A 16554-nucleotide genomic window follows, 5' to 3' on the forward strand; every position below is an offset into this window, starting at 1 on the left:
CAGATATCCTTCAGAAGGGTCTCACAGAAACGGATAACTGGTGCCAGAGCCATGGCCTAAAGTTAAATGCCAAGAAATGCATAGTCATACCCTTCGGGAAAAATAAGGTTACCCCTAGCTACCATATAGGTGGCAATCCCCTGAACACAGAAGAAGTTATTAGGGACCTGGGAACCCAGGTTGACAGTAGCCTTTCATTCGACACTCATATTGCTAAAGTAGTTAAGAAGACCTTCTACATTGCCCACCTTATCATGAAGGGATTCACATCTAGATCAAGGGAAGTCATAGTCTCCCTATACTCATCACTCATCAGACCAATGATCGAGTACAATGCCCCATTCGGAATGTATCTGACCCGACACTTGCAGCAGCTGGAGAGGCCACATAAGTTCCTCACCAAAAGGATAAAGGGTCTCAAAAATCTGTCTTATGCTGCCCGACTGAAAGAACTCCAGTTATATTCAGTTGCTTACCGCTTGCTCAGAGGTGACCTATGCCTGACATACAAGGCCATGTCAAACCCAGATTTGATGAACATGCTTCATCTCTAAAAATCTAGATCCCTCAGAGCCACAAGGGCGGAGACTTAAACCTCGACACGGTTATTAATAGGACATGCTGGAGGGATAGATTCATCACCCAAAGACTCCCTATGCTGTGGAACAAAATCCCGGTTTATGTGAGGCACAGCACCTCGCTGGCCTTGTTCAAGAGGAATCTTGACCAATGGATGGGAGATCGCAGATACACCCCAGGGGTTACCTCAGTGTCACTGCTCGACAGAGGCACAGCAAAATAATGGGCATAGTTTCTCCAAACTAAAGGGGTGGCGTAAGCCACAAAACTATGGGCTAGGCTTATAAATGCCCTCGGGCAGATAGCCTAGTATGAACCTATGAACCTATATCAAAAGAGTTAACGACTTCCAACGGGTGCAAAGCACACAGCATAACCACAGTTAACAATCACCAAAAAGGGCAGGAAGCCCACCACTTAGACAGCAGACAGTACCACAGAGAAGAGTGAAGCTCTAAACCAACAACAATAACAATGAGAACAGAGAGAGAGAACCTCTAACTTAAACGATTCTCAAAAAGGAATATACAATAAGAAACAGACTAACTACTCACTAAGGGAGGACTAGGTCCTCTAACTAAAATGGGCCTAGCCCGTGGGAACTGTTAGGGATACCACAAAATACACTACTAAACACACAAACACAACTACCGCAGCAAGAATAGCTATTAAAATAGCTTTTGAAGTAGTGAAGCAACCAATTTCTCAAGAGAAACAAGTCAAAAAGAGTACTTAGCCACAGCCAAGCGAGACCACGTCCGAGCTCTACAAGCGGCAAATGAGATCTGGGGATGCGAAGCAGTGTACTATGGGATACCCTCTTAGCCCAGCCAATCAGAGACTTTTGAGCTAGTAAATAGGCAGAGTCGGAGCAGATATTCGGCTCCGAACCCATGGGTAAGAATGTAGGCGAGATAGGACTACATAACATCAAGATGGTTTAACATTACCTGAATGGAATGGATACTTTAGAGCTGCATACTTAAGGCTTGTATACATAACTCAAACAGAAGGAAAGGAATGATGATATTGGGGGGGGGGGGGCAGGATTTTAGATGTAGGTCCTTACTGTGAATAACTATATAGAATATATTTTATTCATAATTTAGCAGAAAGTACTGTAAAACCTAAGTCAACACTGGAATGGAGAAAGGAGATTTTACCAACAAGGAAGACTACAGTTACAGATATAGAAAACAAGAAGAAGAGGATGAAATTTACCGCAGAAAGTTGGCAAAGGAACCAAGGTACTGTGAACAAATAACCAGAGAAGGGAAGGTACTATAGTGGGATAAGGACAAGCAAATGTTTGAACTGCGGGCTAGAGACTGCCATCCATACCAGCTACTACCAGAAGAGTACAGGCAAAGTGAAAGGAATAGGGGAATGCTAACTGAAAGACCAGCTTTGGTTGGATTTTTAGTTGAGCCTACAAAAGAAGCAGCTGTTACAAAAGGGACAACTAGGAGGGCATATAAAACATTGCATGATAACTATAAAAATCAATCAGAAGTTGTTAGAAAATAGACTGGAAAGGCAGTTTACAAAGAAATATCACAGGACATCTATATGGGTCCCAAGTATGCATCAAAATACACAGAGTTTAAGAATTTTGCATGGGAGTGTTTGCATAAGTACTTTATGTCCCAAACAGAAAACTCCAGAGAATTATTCCTCAGGTAGACTGCAAATACTGGAGGCGAAATGGGAAAGAGAAAATGTAATGAGCTGGTAGATTTAAAAAAAATCTGTACAGAGTACTTTGTCAGAAATGTCAGGGAAGCAAATGGTTGCAACAAAGGAAATGATTCTTTTGAGATGGGATAGTAGGACCTAAATATAGTAAGGCCTTACTAAGTTTAAAGCTACTGGTTGCCACAAAAGCAATTACTAGAAAACTGAATCAAAATCTAAATCAACCATAACTGAAATATTGAATACTGAATGTTATAAAGGAGAAAAAAGAAACTGATGTGGGATCCTTTGAAAGGGAAGGAGCAAATTACACAGAAATAAATGGAGTTCATGGGAATGACAAATACAAAATAATGTTTAGCAGGAGGAGTGAGATGCAAAGAAAGAAATGAATAAAGTATGTAATGCTGAAGTGAATGAAGATTGTTGATAAAGTCATATATGTACACTGTAAGAAAATAACTATCAAATTATTAATATGGCTTTTCTACTACTGAGGGTATTCCTGTGTCACCTTTTAAAAATCTCATGTTTAATAAAGATGTTTATAAAACAGATTTTCATACAGTATCTTACTGACTGCAGAAGCATTAGATGAAAAGTTTTGCAACAAAAATTATCATAATTAACTTGCTCTAGAATAATCAATATTCAAAACAAATCAAGCCATCAAAGCTGAAATCAAAATGCCAAATGGGAAATGGGTTTTTATGGTTCCAAATTCATAACATACCAGATTACTCCATCCAACAGAAGTTAAAAAAAAGTTATGTCCTTACCATAAAATTAGATCCATTTTGTCTGATTTTCATCCAGCTCAAACATAAGGGCTGCTAGATCTGAACTCAAAACAGACTCTGAAGTTCCTTTGTATCCAGAGCTCTGACTCCTCCCCTACCCATAATTCCCTGTACTCCACCTTAGCAGCTCAGCTTGAGTTTGCCCCCCTCCTTGTGTCATATCTGGACAATCCTACAAAAATAAACCCTAATTCAAATAGTCTCAATCTGTAGAAAAGGAGTGGTTATAGTCTCACATGACTGTGCACAGGCAGGGTATAAATGGTCAACTATCATCTTGAAACCACAGGCGACATTATGGAAGAGGCATACCTCTCAACTGTACAGATTTTCACCTCATATTTTCGGTATGTTCTTCATTAAAGTTGTGATTTTCCAGATTTCTGTTGTTAATCAGTCAGGTTTGAATTCACTAAATAATGACAGTCATTTCAGTTTCAGACTTGGTATATCTCAAAAGGTGCATGGTAAACAAGACCTTTTAAGAGCAGTATTTAAAATTTGTCCCTATTTTTGAGGCTTTGCCCCCCCCCCCCCATTATTTTTGGCTATGTCCAGTCTTTTTGTACCAAGAGGTTGAGAACTATGGGAAGGGGGCATGAGGGAGGGAGTTTGAACCAGATGAAAATCAGACAACACGGATCTAACATTATGGCAAGTACATAACTTTCGTATTAAAAGCTGTCTATTTTTATTCATTTCAAACATAGGGGACAGAATCCCAAGATGTCAAACTGGGTGTTATCAAGAAAGGACATTACTGAGAATGGTGGACATAAAGGAAGAATGTGATTTGGACTGTACATCTAGTTTATTGTTAGACACAAACGTGTGTACTGTGGACTAGGTGGCTGCACATATGACAAACTGAGAGCCCCTCAGAAAAGGCTGTAGACGTAGATACTGCTCTAGTTGAATGAGCCTTAGGCTTATTTGGCAAGGGCATTTTTATTTCTTATTGCAGACAAAGGAAATACAATCTAATAACCATCCTGATAAAGTAACCTTAGCCACTACTTTCCCAAACTTTGATTTAGAAAATGAAATGAAAGCTGATCACCTCTACTGAACTACTTTGTTCAATGAAAACAGAATTTTAGTCTGTGCATGTCCGACATATGCAAGATGCACTCTCCTTTGAATATCTAGAGAACAAAACTAAGTTTATTGACCGGTAAATAATTACTTCAGATGCCACCTTAAGGAAAAATGAGTCAGTGATTCTAAGGCTGACTCCATCCTTGTGGAAAACTAAAACAGGGAGTCTTACATGAGACTGCCTGTAACTCCAAAATTCATCTAATTGACGTAACTGCTACTAGGAAAATTATCTTCCAAGTCAGGAACTTTAAATCTGCTTTGGCTGTGGGTTCAAATGGAAACTGGGTCAAAGTTTGCAGCATAATGGTAATGTCCCAAGGAGGAGATGGGTCTCTAATTGGAGGTCTTAATAAAAAAGTGCCTTTCAAAAAGGCTTCAGCAATTTTCAATTAACCTAGAAGACTGTCCTTGTGTCCAATATGAATATTTGGAATACCCACCATATGAACTTTGATGGTGGAATAGCTGGATCCTTTCCCAACGAGATCACATAAAAATTCTAGTACACATGGAATAGGAGCTGAAAAGGGGTTGAGCCCTTTAGAAAGGGCCCAAACAGAGAATCTCTTCTATTTGCTCGGATATATCTTTCTAGTGGCCAGTTTCTAGGGAAAAGAAAGAATACTGACTACTGCTGGGGGAAGCCTGACATCCCTGAGTACATTTAGAATTGGAGGTACCATGCAGTTAGCTTCATGGCCTTCTGATCCAGCGAAGACAGTCGGATGAGTGAGTTAACAGGTTTGGATACTGACCCAACATCTATAGGGATGTACTAATAGAGGTTATAGGTAAAAATAAACATGTCTGTCAGGACTAAAAAGGGGCAATAATGACCCCCTTGGCCTTACACCATCTTGCTTTCTGTATGAATTTGATCATTAATAGTAAAGGTGGAAAGGCACATAGGAAACCAAGGGGACAACTGTGGACCACAGCGTCCCTCAGTGACTGATCCTGTGGACAGATCAGGGCAAAATACCTGCTGCATTTATTGTTGAAATAGAAGGCAAATAGTTTGCAGCAAGGACGGCCCCAGTGAATGAAAATCAAATGTGCCACTGTTGGACTGAGAGACCACTCCCGAGGCACAAGGATATTTCTGCCACATTGGTAGACCTAGGGATGTGCATTGCTACAAGAAAACTGTGTGAAGACATCATCCATTCCCAAATTCTCATGGTCTTCCAACACAGAGGATAAGAAAGGGCCCCCCCCACCCCATTTGTTGATGTACCATACCACTGCCATGTTGCCCATCTGTATGAAGATCACACCCTCAGGGAGGAGATCTGGGAATGTCTACAATGTTATGAGAGCTGCCCTCAACTCCATGACATTGATGTGAAGATAGTTGTCTAGAGGTGACAGTAGCTTGTACCGTTCTCCCTTTGAAATGTCCTCCCCTCACCCCAGAAGGAAGGCATCCGTGACTGCCACCACTACTAGTGATTCACAGCAGAATTGGCAAAAGACACTCTCTTACTGTTGGGGACGATATCCACCAAACAATGTGTTGTCTGCAAACTTGTGCAATTCGTATCATTGCATGCAATGGGTAAATGAACTGAGACCATTATACTCATAAGGTCAACTGCAGTACCCTCATATAGTATCTGACTAAAGGAACCATCAGAATTGTGGAGGCCATGAGACCTAAAAGGCATGTTGGTGATGAATGATGTAGTAGCTGCATGGCCAGGAGTTGGAGTGAGATAATTCTTGATTGGGGTTGTCTGGCTATCTGATGGGTGGTGTTCCAGGCGGCATTCTATGAATACTATTTCCTGGGGTGGGGACAGGTGGCATTTTGGAAGATTTACAGTTATACCTTGATCCAGTAGCAAATGGAACACCAGGTCCAGATGGTACAGGATCAGATCCTCGGAGGTAGCCGATATGGGAACACCTAGATCCCAAGCAGATGCAGGTGTGCCTCTACCACTGCCATGATCTTGGTGAATACCCTGAGGCCTGTGGTGTGACCAAAGGGCAGGGCTCGGAACGGACAGTGAATGGCTCCTATCCTGAAATGGAGGAATCTTCTGGAGTGCTTTGCTATCTTTTTATGACAGTAATTGTACTGGTGATCTATGTACCACATCCAATCTTCCTTCTTCAGCAGATGTAAAATGGAGAGGAATGTGACCATCCAGAATTTTTTTGCAGTTTTCGCACATTGGTTTAGGCGACTGAGGTTCAGAATGGGCCTGAAGTCCCCAGTCTTTTTTGATACTCAAAAGAACTTTGAATAAACTCTTGATTCTAACTGGTCTTGGGGGACTGGTTGGATGTCTCTTTTTTTCTAGTAACATTGTAACTTCTATAACTGCCGAGTCCCACTGACTGGGTGGAACACTGGGGACTTTTTTCTAAGGTAGAATGGGAAAATGGAATTGAATAGCCTCTGCATATTATCCTAAGCACTCAAGAATCCTAAGTTGTATCATGCCAGGCTTGTGGATGCAATGATAGGTACCCTCGACTACCTCCAGTGTGCAGCAGTTGGGCAACTGTTCTGGAGCACTAATGGCTATTCCTCAGTGAAAGGACTGCGAAAGCCCTGCTTGTGTAGTCTGCCTCTAGGGCAACGTCCGTTAGCATTACTTTTCCCTCTGTCACGGGGAGGTCTATCACTGGAGGAGTAGTGGTAAGAACTCTTATTTATGGAACGACATCTTTTTCCCAAATCTTTGATTCCTGGAGAAGGATCTTTGTTGGGTTGAAAAGCTGACTACCACTGCTGACACAGTCTTACCATAATGTTTGCTCCTTGTGAGTCAGTCTTTAACTTTAGGTCCAAAAAGAGTTAAACTATCAATGGAAGCGCTAAGAAAGGATGACTAAAAGCCCTCCACAAAACCACACAGATTCATCTAGGTGTGGTAGTGCATGGTAATGCTAGTGCCTGTCACTCTGGCTGTGCCATCAGCTGCACTGGACAGCAAGCCCATGGCCATATTCAATGTGGATTGTAAGGTAGAAATCTGGCAGTTTAAAGTTTTCTGGACATCCACACGCAATACCCTAGAGAAGATCTTGGAAATCTCTTTGGTTAAGTCTCTCTGGAAAATAATTCAGTGATCCAAGTGAAATTCGCTGATGCACAGGCCCACTTCCCAAAACCTGCCTACTGCCCTCAACTCTTTGCTGGGGGGGGGGGGGGGGTGAATAGAGGCACTCTCTTCAGATAGTTCTTTACTTGCAGCTGCTATTACCATAGCCTTCACTAGGGGACCCTTGTTCCAAAGCTTCCTGTTCCTGAAATGTAGCTAATACATACTCCACTTTGTTGGGAATTGATTCCACTGCATCAGGCTCCTTCCATGGCCACTAAACCATAAGGGTGACAAAAGGATTAATGGGTGGTACCACCCAGGATGATACTGGGCCAGAACCAAAAGCTTCCAAGTACACTGACCCATCAGGTGAAGGGTCTTGGAGTAACCAACCCCCTATTTGTTTCATTAATTCGAAGATATTGCTGAAACTGAAATCCTCAGAAAAGGATTGAGGGGAACTCTCCTTCCTTTAAGTCAGTGTCTTCAGTGAAAGGGACTGGAGAGGAGTCTATGTGCTTGCATTTGCATGACCATTTCTTGTGATGTCCTCCTGAAGGAGTAACAAAAAAGTGTGTCCAAATCACACTGGGAACTGACAATGCACATATCCTCATAAGCCCTTAGAACCAACTGTCCCTATCAGGCAAAATTAAAAGGAGAAGCAGACCCCCAACTGGATTAGGTGAAACCAACTCATTTGGAGACACTTCATTCTTGGAACCTGCCAAGACCCTTTCAATGGCTTCAAATGCTTAAGACACAACTGGTACCGAGGGGCTCCCTCCGATATGAAGATGAAAGGGAACCCACAATACTGATGACTCCCGGCCCAGAGTTACCTATGGCCAAAGCACAGAGATGGAGAGCGTTTCAAGACTCTCGGGTGTTGACTCACCTCATGGAACCTGTTGCTGAAACTTCAGCTCTGAGTGCCCTCTTGATCCCATGACATTGGTGTTGAAACAGACAGGGAAGCTGTTGGCATCAAAGCGGTTATAGCACTTCTGGTGCTGACAAAAGTGCTCTGGGTTTAGTCGGATCCAATACCACTGGTTCTGAAGACTGGATCAGTATGGGAGCTATGAATGGAGAAGTATGATGGTCCATACTCGGTACCTTCCCAGGGCATGGTACTAGGATAACTTCAAGCTGGATTTGCATCCTTAAAATTTCCTCATCATCCTGTCAACATTTTGCTCTGTGACACTTTTAGATGATCGAGCAGATGAAGTCACCAATGTCAGTGTGGAGTATCTTTCTCTCTTGGAGAATATAAGGGTGTAACCTAGGACCAAATGATTCTGGAGAGTGCGTTGGTCCTGGAGGAGACTGGAACAGAGAGACCATCTGTTCAGATATATGTGCACATTTTGATCAAGCCTGAGTGAAGGTAATGGCTCCATTAAGTGTTTTTTAGCCATTTTTGTAGGAGACTTACCTGGCTTCCCTGTTGAAACCTTTTCCTTTTGTCCCCACCCCTTAGCTCTTCTCTTTGGCTTTAGATTTTTGCTTTTTGGCCAGGGAAGACAAAACTAAATGCGAAGCCACTGTCTGTGCAGGAAGGAGCCTCTACAACATTAACTTATCCCTCCTGGTCTATAGAGCCCTTGTTCTGAAAGCAGCGCAAGTCTGATGTTCAACATCTAAACAGGCAGTGCGTAAATAATATAAGCGCTTAGACAGTGTGTTCTGCAGTGTCCACACTCCGAACATTTTTTAAAGCTCGAAGACTCGGCCATTTCAAAGTCCATGGTAAGACAAAGGACAAGATCCTGAACACATGCACACGTGTACTTGGTAATTAATAACAATTAAATCTATACATTATTAATATATATATATATATATATATATATATATATATATATATATATATATATATATATATATATATATATATATATATATATATATATATATAAATATATTTCTTTATATACAGAGAAACAACACTAAAATGAAAAGATTTCTATATATAGACAGAAACTTCTCTCTGCAAGAGGAGGAAGCCAATTATTAAAGGGAAGGATACAACAAACATTGCGGAGAGCTCCTTTGATGCATCTGGTTACTTCAGAAGGCAAAAAAGGTCAAAGCAGCTAAGGTGGAGTACAGGTAATTATGGGTAGGGGAAGAGTCAGAGTTCTGGCTCCGAAGAAGTTTCAGACTTGGCGATGAGGTCAGATCCAACAATGTATGTGTTTGAAACAGATGAATTATACATGCCATACCTAAAATAAAGAACAGCTCTGGACTTCAGATGTCAGCTGGGCAATTCCCTGCCAAATTAATAACTTTGACAGATAAAGCGGTCAAACAATAATGCATTATACCACCTTCTAGCCTGTGAAGAAAATGATGCAGAGCCCAGTATTGCACAGAACCTTGCACTTAGAGGAGAAATTTGCGAATTCCAAAAATCAGATGCAATGATCAAGACCATTAATGGTATGGCAATATTGTCTAGTCACAACGTAGTGCAAAATTAGCTAAACATAACCTGCCACAGTGATGGTCTTGTTAATGTTTAGGTTTACCCTACAACACAAGCTGTTGTCACTCCTCCTCAATGCGCCTCCCTCATACCATTCTGAAGACCATGGGCCTCCCCCAAACATCCAAAAGTACTCGGAGTCTCCCCATACAAAAATGCATATTGTGAACTATACAAAAAAGAGAGTCACTCCTTCCTCAAGCACACATACATTTAAAATAAGATTTTGTTTTGTACAATATTCTTGTACTACTGATAAATTCAGTGACTACTATCTTTCTGTAATTTGAGTAATTAACCAGATACTATATAAATTTATTACTGTTTTTTTTTAACTTTAAGTAAATAGCACTTCATGACTTGTCTGAGTTTCCTTTAAAACCAGCCAGGGCCTACCCAAAGAGGTTGGCAACACCTTGTAAAAGCAATTGCTCTACGATAACCATAATAGAATGTTTAGTAATTAATATGGAAGAGCAGTGGACAAGGTAAACATGAAATATAAGGACAGCTTGTACAAATTCAAGGGGAAGGAACTCTTAGCATGAAATAGTTTAATGAGTTAAGCTAGTTTGATTGGCAGGCCTTAATCATACTTCAGAAGGTGACTCAATCCTAAAACAAGATACATATTACATAACACAATCACTGGCAGGGACCCATTCCTCAGTAAGCATTGCTGGGTAAAAAAATGGCTGATGCAAGGAGTTTTACAGAAAAGTAAAAAACACAACTGGCTCTGTGGCACAGAGGGATGGAGCCCTCACTGTGACCTAGACAACTGGAGATCAATTATCAGGCACAGAGCTGGTGGAGCCAGGTAAGGAGAGACAGAAGTAAAGGACTGTGGACTGCTCACCTTTTCCAAGGGTTGAAGAGGATAGCAAACACACACGGAGCACATAAGGAACTGTGATCTCTCCAGTGGAGACCAGAGAAATCACTTCCCATACCTTGAGGAAAGGGATGGGGCTGCTTACTAACAAAGTCACTTAAAGAAATGAGGGAAGTTCAGAACAGACAGCCCAATTGCAAGATCCCTTTCAGCAGCACAAGCTAACCATCCATGGAGAATGCAGGGTTCAAGCAGAAAAAACTGACAAGCCACTCCTGGTGACCCCTTCCCAGTCAACCCTCACCCTGGCTTTGGGGAAATAATAAATAAGCCAAATGGCTGGGAGGGGCTGATAAGAGAGAGAAAGCAGGGCAGTATGTGAAAAAAAAAACATTAAAACAATTTTTACAACATTTAGTACATCTTGGTGGAAGTTACTATTCCCAAAGACTGAACAGCAATAAGTAAACCAGGCAACATGTAATTCTAACCGTACCCAACTGGTTCTCTCACAGCAACAGGAGGAAGAGTAATGTCTCTGCTCTGTAACAAACCTGAACCTTTCCTTATACTAAGTTGTGTGGGCTCAAACCATGCAGGTTAAAGTCCTTCATGCATTTAATTTCTATTAACTACTGACATCACTAAATACACCTCATTATAAAACCTGATAGAAACAAAGATTTTTCAAGTATCGCACAATTATCAAACTAATCCATTTGTCTTTCATACTGGAATACATACCAAAGAGTCAACAACCAAGGGGACTAATGTTGCCAGGAAACCTGAAGGTGCCTGTAGGACTTCAGTGCAGTAGCGTACAGCCCTGCGGAGAATTCTTCGTAACACCAGTCTGTACAAGATTAAATCATAAAAGCAGAATAAATCATGGAAGCAGCTCAAAGAATGAAACAAAAAAAATCATCATTTTCTTTTCATGAATAACATTCACCAGAGTAATCTATTAGAATAATAAGACATTGAAGGTTGATGGTGCTACACAAAGAAGATGAAGAAGAGGAACACACTTGTCATTTTCCCTGTATAGGACATGCAGGGTAACTCAGCCACTTGTACAAAGAGACATGAATTACGAAATGTCACACACCTCTCAGCACAAGGTTGTGTAATTCAGCCAGAACTATATGGTACAGTGGACAAAATCTCAGTACACTATTAATTTCAACAGTGCAATAAACCTACAATGCTTAATGGTCCAAAACAACACTGAGGAAGTGTAAAAGCAAGGTAGGGTGTGCAGTAAAGTAGAGTGCCATCCATTCCAGCAGCTCAGTTAGCACTTGCACAAAGAGACACTAACAAGAAAAAAAGCACACAACAATGCAGCTTGTCTATTTTGCATTTTAAAAGGGCATGCAGCACTTGGGCAAAGAATTTATGGTAGGAAAGGGTCGCAGTACTGTACCCTGTACCATAAAGGGGAAACACAAGTTGCTCTGGGGTAAAATGGACACTGTCCATGTCTGTGCCTAATGAACTAAACATACACATATATACTCGTATGTGTGCCTGTTTCTGTGCTACACTACATAGCCCAAAGAAGAGACAAGTATACATCACTGCACACCAAGGTGGACTGACAGGTATGCAGATATGGACAATGCAGTTCAAAAACATCTCATTTATCTGTCTCATTACCCATTTATGCATGCTACTCCTTATCTGCAGCTCATCAGCTTAAGAACATCAATGAACGGACACATTACATATACAGTTACTGGGCTGTAAAGAAGAAAATACAGACCATGTTTGCTTGCCATAACCACAGAGCAGCTGAGCACTACTGACCGTCTATAATGGAGAAATGGCTTCTTATTGTGCTTTGTTTGGCTGTGTGCGCCCGCGTGTGTGCCCCCATGTGTGTGTGCATGTGTGTATATCAGTGAAGGGTTCTCAGAGTGCACAAGACAGTATATATGCATAGATATTTTTGCACACACATGTATCTACAGTTTTCAATGTATGTGGGGAGAACTTAGTGAGTATTACATAAAAATGCATCACTGTTTGTTTCAACAGCTGTCCCGGCAAATTAGTCAATTCTGGCCAGTTAGCGGAGCTCTGTAATGGCACTGTGCAAGTATCGGATGACAGACTAGGTACATAAAACAAGAGGTCTCTGAACTGCGTTAAGAATGACATTCACACCATGTTGTTGTTATGCATGTACACTGATCACCAGCAAAATGGTTGGTAAACACCTGCATCCACTTTCTGCAGATTATTCAAGATGAGCTACTCATGTGCATCTAAAATAAGCATTAAAAGCAAGACTGGTGCGCAATACTGCACACATGTTCTGCACCTCTGGTTGCTGCTATTTACATATACCATGTGGACAAATTTTGTGCTTTATCCTGTACCCAACAGCCCTACAGACAATCAGTGTAGTTTCTCTAGGAATTACACTGATCTAAGGCAGTTATAACCACACACAGACTCTCTTAATACTGTTCCAAACAACTACTTTAAACAATGTTCAGCAATACAACTCAAAGACGACATACAAACAGAAGAATAAAGACTTAAATGTTTTAGACATACCTTGCTTCAAGATTTGAAGTGAGTTCTATTGAGGCATTTTAACCACATTTTTACACACTAAGATTAATCTGTTCATTTCGAAAAATAAACTGATACAGTATAGGCAAAGAGAAAGGGATGAGGAATCTTAAAGCCTGCTCTGGTCTGGGTTTCAGTCGAATCTAGGTCAGAAGTTCCTATTAAAAATGAATAATTAGGGCGTATAAAATATTGCATGAGGACTATAAGAATCAATCAAACAAGGTAAGAAAACACTGGGAAGAGAAACTGTAAAAGCAATTTAAACAGAAAAAATGGGAGGACATATGTATGGTTCCAAAGTATGCAACAAAGTCCAAAAGGTTTAGGATTTTTGCTTGGGGGGGTGTTTGCATAGGTATTTATATACCCTAAGGAGACTTGAAATATTTATTCCTCGGGTAGATAGCAAATGTTGGTGTGATGGGGAAAAGTTGGCAAATTTAAAAAAAATTCTTACAGAGTACTCTGTTAGAAATACTGGCTGAACACATGGCTGCAACCAAGGACATTACTTTTTGAACTGGGACCACAAGATCTAAACCACCTGGATATATTAAGGCCTTATTAAGCTTAATTCTGATGTCTGCCAAAAAAATCCATTACTACAAAATAGAAATCAAAGTCCAAACCAACTATTTTTGAAGTACTGAATAATATAAAAAGATATAAAAGAACTGGAAAAGGGATCACAAGAAAAGAGGAGGGGAAAATGAGAAATAAATTAAAAGTGTAGAAATTATACTTGCAGAATATTTAGGAGGAGGGGAGGAGTGAGATTTAAGGGAAGGCAGGAATTCGTCAATTTTTGTAATGTTGGACTGATGAGAAATACAAAGAAAGAAAATATATGTGATGCATAAGGTATGTAAATGGAAAAAAATTAATATGGTTTGTTTTCTTAAGTGATAATTTAATAAAGGTGTTTAACAAAATGTTGCATTAAAGATATGGAGGATGCATGATTTCACTAGTGAAAACCACCAAAGCCAATTATGAATTGAAACTAGCCTCCTGGGACGGGATAATATCCCAGGCTGTACTCTACACCATCTCCAGCAAGAACCAGCTTCGTCATGGAGTACCGTATTCAACCACAGCCTAACTACAGAGTTCATTTTAGTAGAGTGGAGAACTGCCATTGTTATCTCAGTGCACAAAGGTGGTGCCACTACAGACCTGGGAAACTTATCACCTCAATAACTTGAAAAGTCTGACCTGTAAAGCCAATGAGCGTATTATTATGAATCTCGTAAATAAGGACATATGCAATCTCCAAGCACTTGACCCCACCCAATTCAGATTAGTCAGGGGCAAATCTTACCTATAGAAAATGGATGACTTCTTTGAGACAGTCACCAAGGTCCTGGATGAGGGAAAGTCAGTACATACAGCTTACTTTGACTTGGCCAAGGCCTTTGACCCAATCCCCCACACAGGAATCATCGAAAAGCTAACACAACTTGACGTAAATCCATATTTTGTCAGGTGGGTGGTCTACTGGCTCCCCTATAGGACCCACAAGGTCAAAAGAGATGCCACCACCTCCAACAGCAGACCTGTCACTAGTGGTGTTCCCCAGGGATCTGTCCTGGGACCCTACTGTTTGGCATATACTTCTCAGAGGTTCATGCAAAGACAAAGGGCCTGTGGCTGACCAAGTATGTGGATGGCTGTTAAGTTGGGTGCTGTCATTGACTCTCCAAATGATGTTAACATAATGCAAGAGGGTCTCACAGCTACCAATAACTGGTGTCAAAATCATGGCCTTAAGTTACATGGAAAAAAATGCATCATCATACCATTTGGCAAAAACACGGCCCCTACTGATAACCACATCAATGGCAACACCCTAAGCATGCAACCTGTGGTGAGAGACCTGGGTACTCAGGTTGCCAGCAATCTCACATTCGTCTATTATGTGGCGGCAGTGGTCAGAAAAGCCTTTTACTTGGCTCATCTCATAAGTAAAGGGATTGCATCCTCATTAGGCCTATAACTGAGTATAATGCCCTATTTGGTACGTACCTCTCCAAACACCTACACCAACTGGAAAGGCCACAGAAACACCTCACAAAGAGAATCCATGGCCTCCAACATATGTCCTATGTGGACAGGCTCAAATCACTATCACTGTACTCTGTATCATACAAATTGCTCAGAGATGATCTGTGTCTCACTACATGGCAACATCGGACCCTGCCCAACTAGAGATGCTCCATATCCATAAGTCTAATTCCTTGCACATTACCCACTTGATAGGCCTAAATATAATATATGACATCAACAAAACCTGCTGGAGAGACAGCTTTGGCTCCCAGAGGCTTCCCTATCTCCGAAATAGACTTACCATACATGTCAGAGTACCTTGCTGACCATCTCTTCACGCTCAACCCTGATGAGTGAATGGGAAACCACAAATTTGTCCCAGGGGTTTCACCTTTGTCCCTCACTGACAGGGGAGAAAGGTGCTGACCGAGGGTTCTTTTTTGGGGATAAACTATTGGCTAGGCATACAAGGGCCTCAAGGCCATTAGCCTAGTAACCTCCTATGATCCATACTACAAAATGCAGAAGGCTCCTCAAATGTTATTTCTCATCTATGGCAGACAGTAACTAACGAGATGCAACTTGTTTCTTACAAAAAGTTAAAATCATTATGACAGTCCTTCCACCTGCTCTCCCTTTTACTTACACACACACACACAGCAGTGGTTCAGCCTTAGCACAGGTGACTCACTCTAGAAGGCCCTGACATTTCAAATGGTTACCTCTTTGCATCCATTTTGAAAAGACAGCATAGACTGTTGTGCTTCAGAGGCTAATGCAGGGAAGCATTGAAAATAGATGCCTTATCAGTCTCATGGAAACTGAAATATTTTATGCCTTCCCTTTTTTTTACCTCATTTCAAATAGTCCTGAAGATCAAAAAGGACAAACCAAAAATACTACTGGGTGATTTTCTTCTGGCTCACACAGCATTGGTTCTCCCTTCTTTTTCAACTTGCCGTAGGCAATCAACACAAGGTTCCCAAATAAATAGACGTATATTCACTTAGCAAAAGAGCTCTCTCTACATCCAAACCTACAAATTCTTAATATGAATGTTTGGATAATAGGTTACTAATTCTGTTCAGGCACCTCTTTTCTGAAGATGTGCTACAAGTATTACAGCAGGCAGAACATCTACTACAAGAAAATATTTATCCAAATGGAAAAGATTTTCTAGCCAATCTTTTAAGAGAGGACAGGACCTTATCAAATGAATATTCCCATTATCCTCAAATAATTGTCTGAGCTGCTTAATTCAGGGCTGGCATGCTCCTCCAAGTAAGAGACATTTACCAGCCATTTCTGCCTGTTTGTCTACAAATCCATCTTTCTTCACATTATGAGGTCAAGCAA

General features: G+C 41.0%; 1 protein-coding gene across 2 annotated transcripts in view; it reads right to left on the minus strand.

Annotated features, from left to right (window-relative positions):
- AARS2 (alanyl-tRNA synthetase 2, mitochondrial) overlaps positions 1 to 16554 on the minus strand; it is a 1016815-nt gene that overhangs the window by 723635 nt on the left and 276626 nt on the right. For both annotated transcript variants that reach the window (XM_044060935.1, XM_044060942.1), the window contains one exon: positions 11311 to 11419. In XM_044060935.1, the coding sequence (XP_043916870.1) occupies positions 11311 to 11419 (109 nt within the window). The remainder of the gene's footprint in view (positions 1 to 11310; positions 11420 to 16554) is intronic.

This window comes from Protopterus annectens, chromosome 1.part0 (assembly GCF_019279795.1).
Source record: "Protopterus annectens isolate FY-2018-M chromosome 1.part0, PAN1.0, whole genome shotgun sequence".
In the NCBI taxonomy this organism is placed as follows: domain Eukaryota; kingdom Metazoa; phylum Chordata; order Ceratodontiformes; family Protopteridae; genus Protopterus; species Protopterus annectens.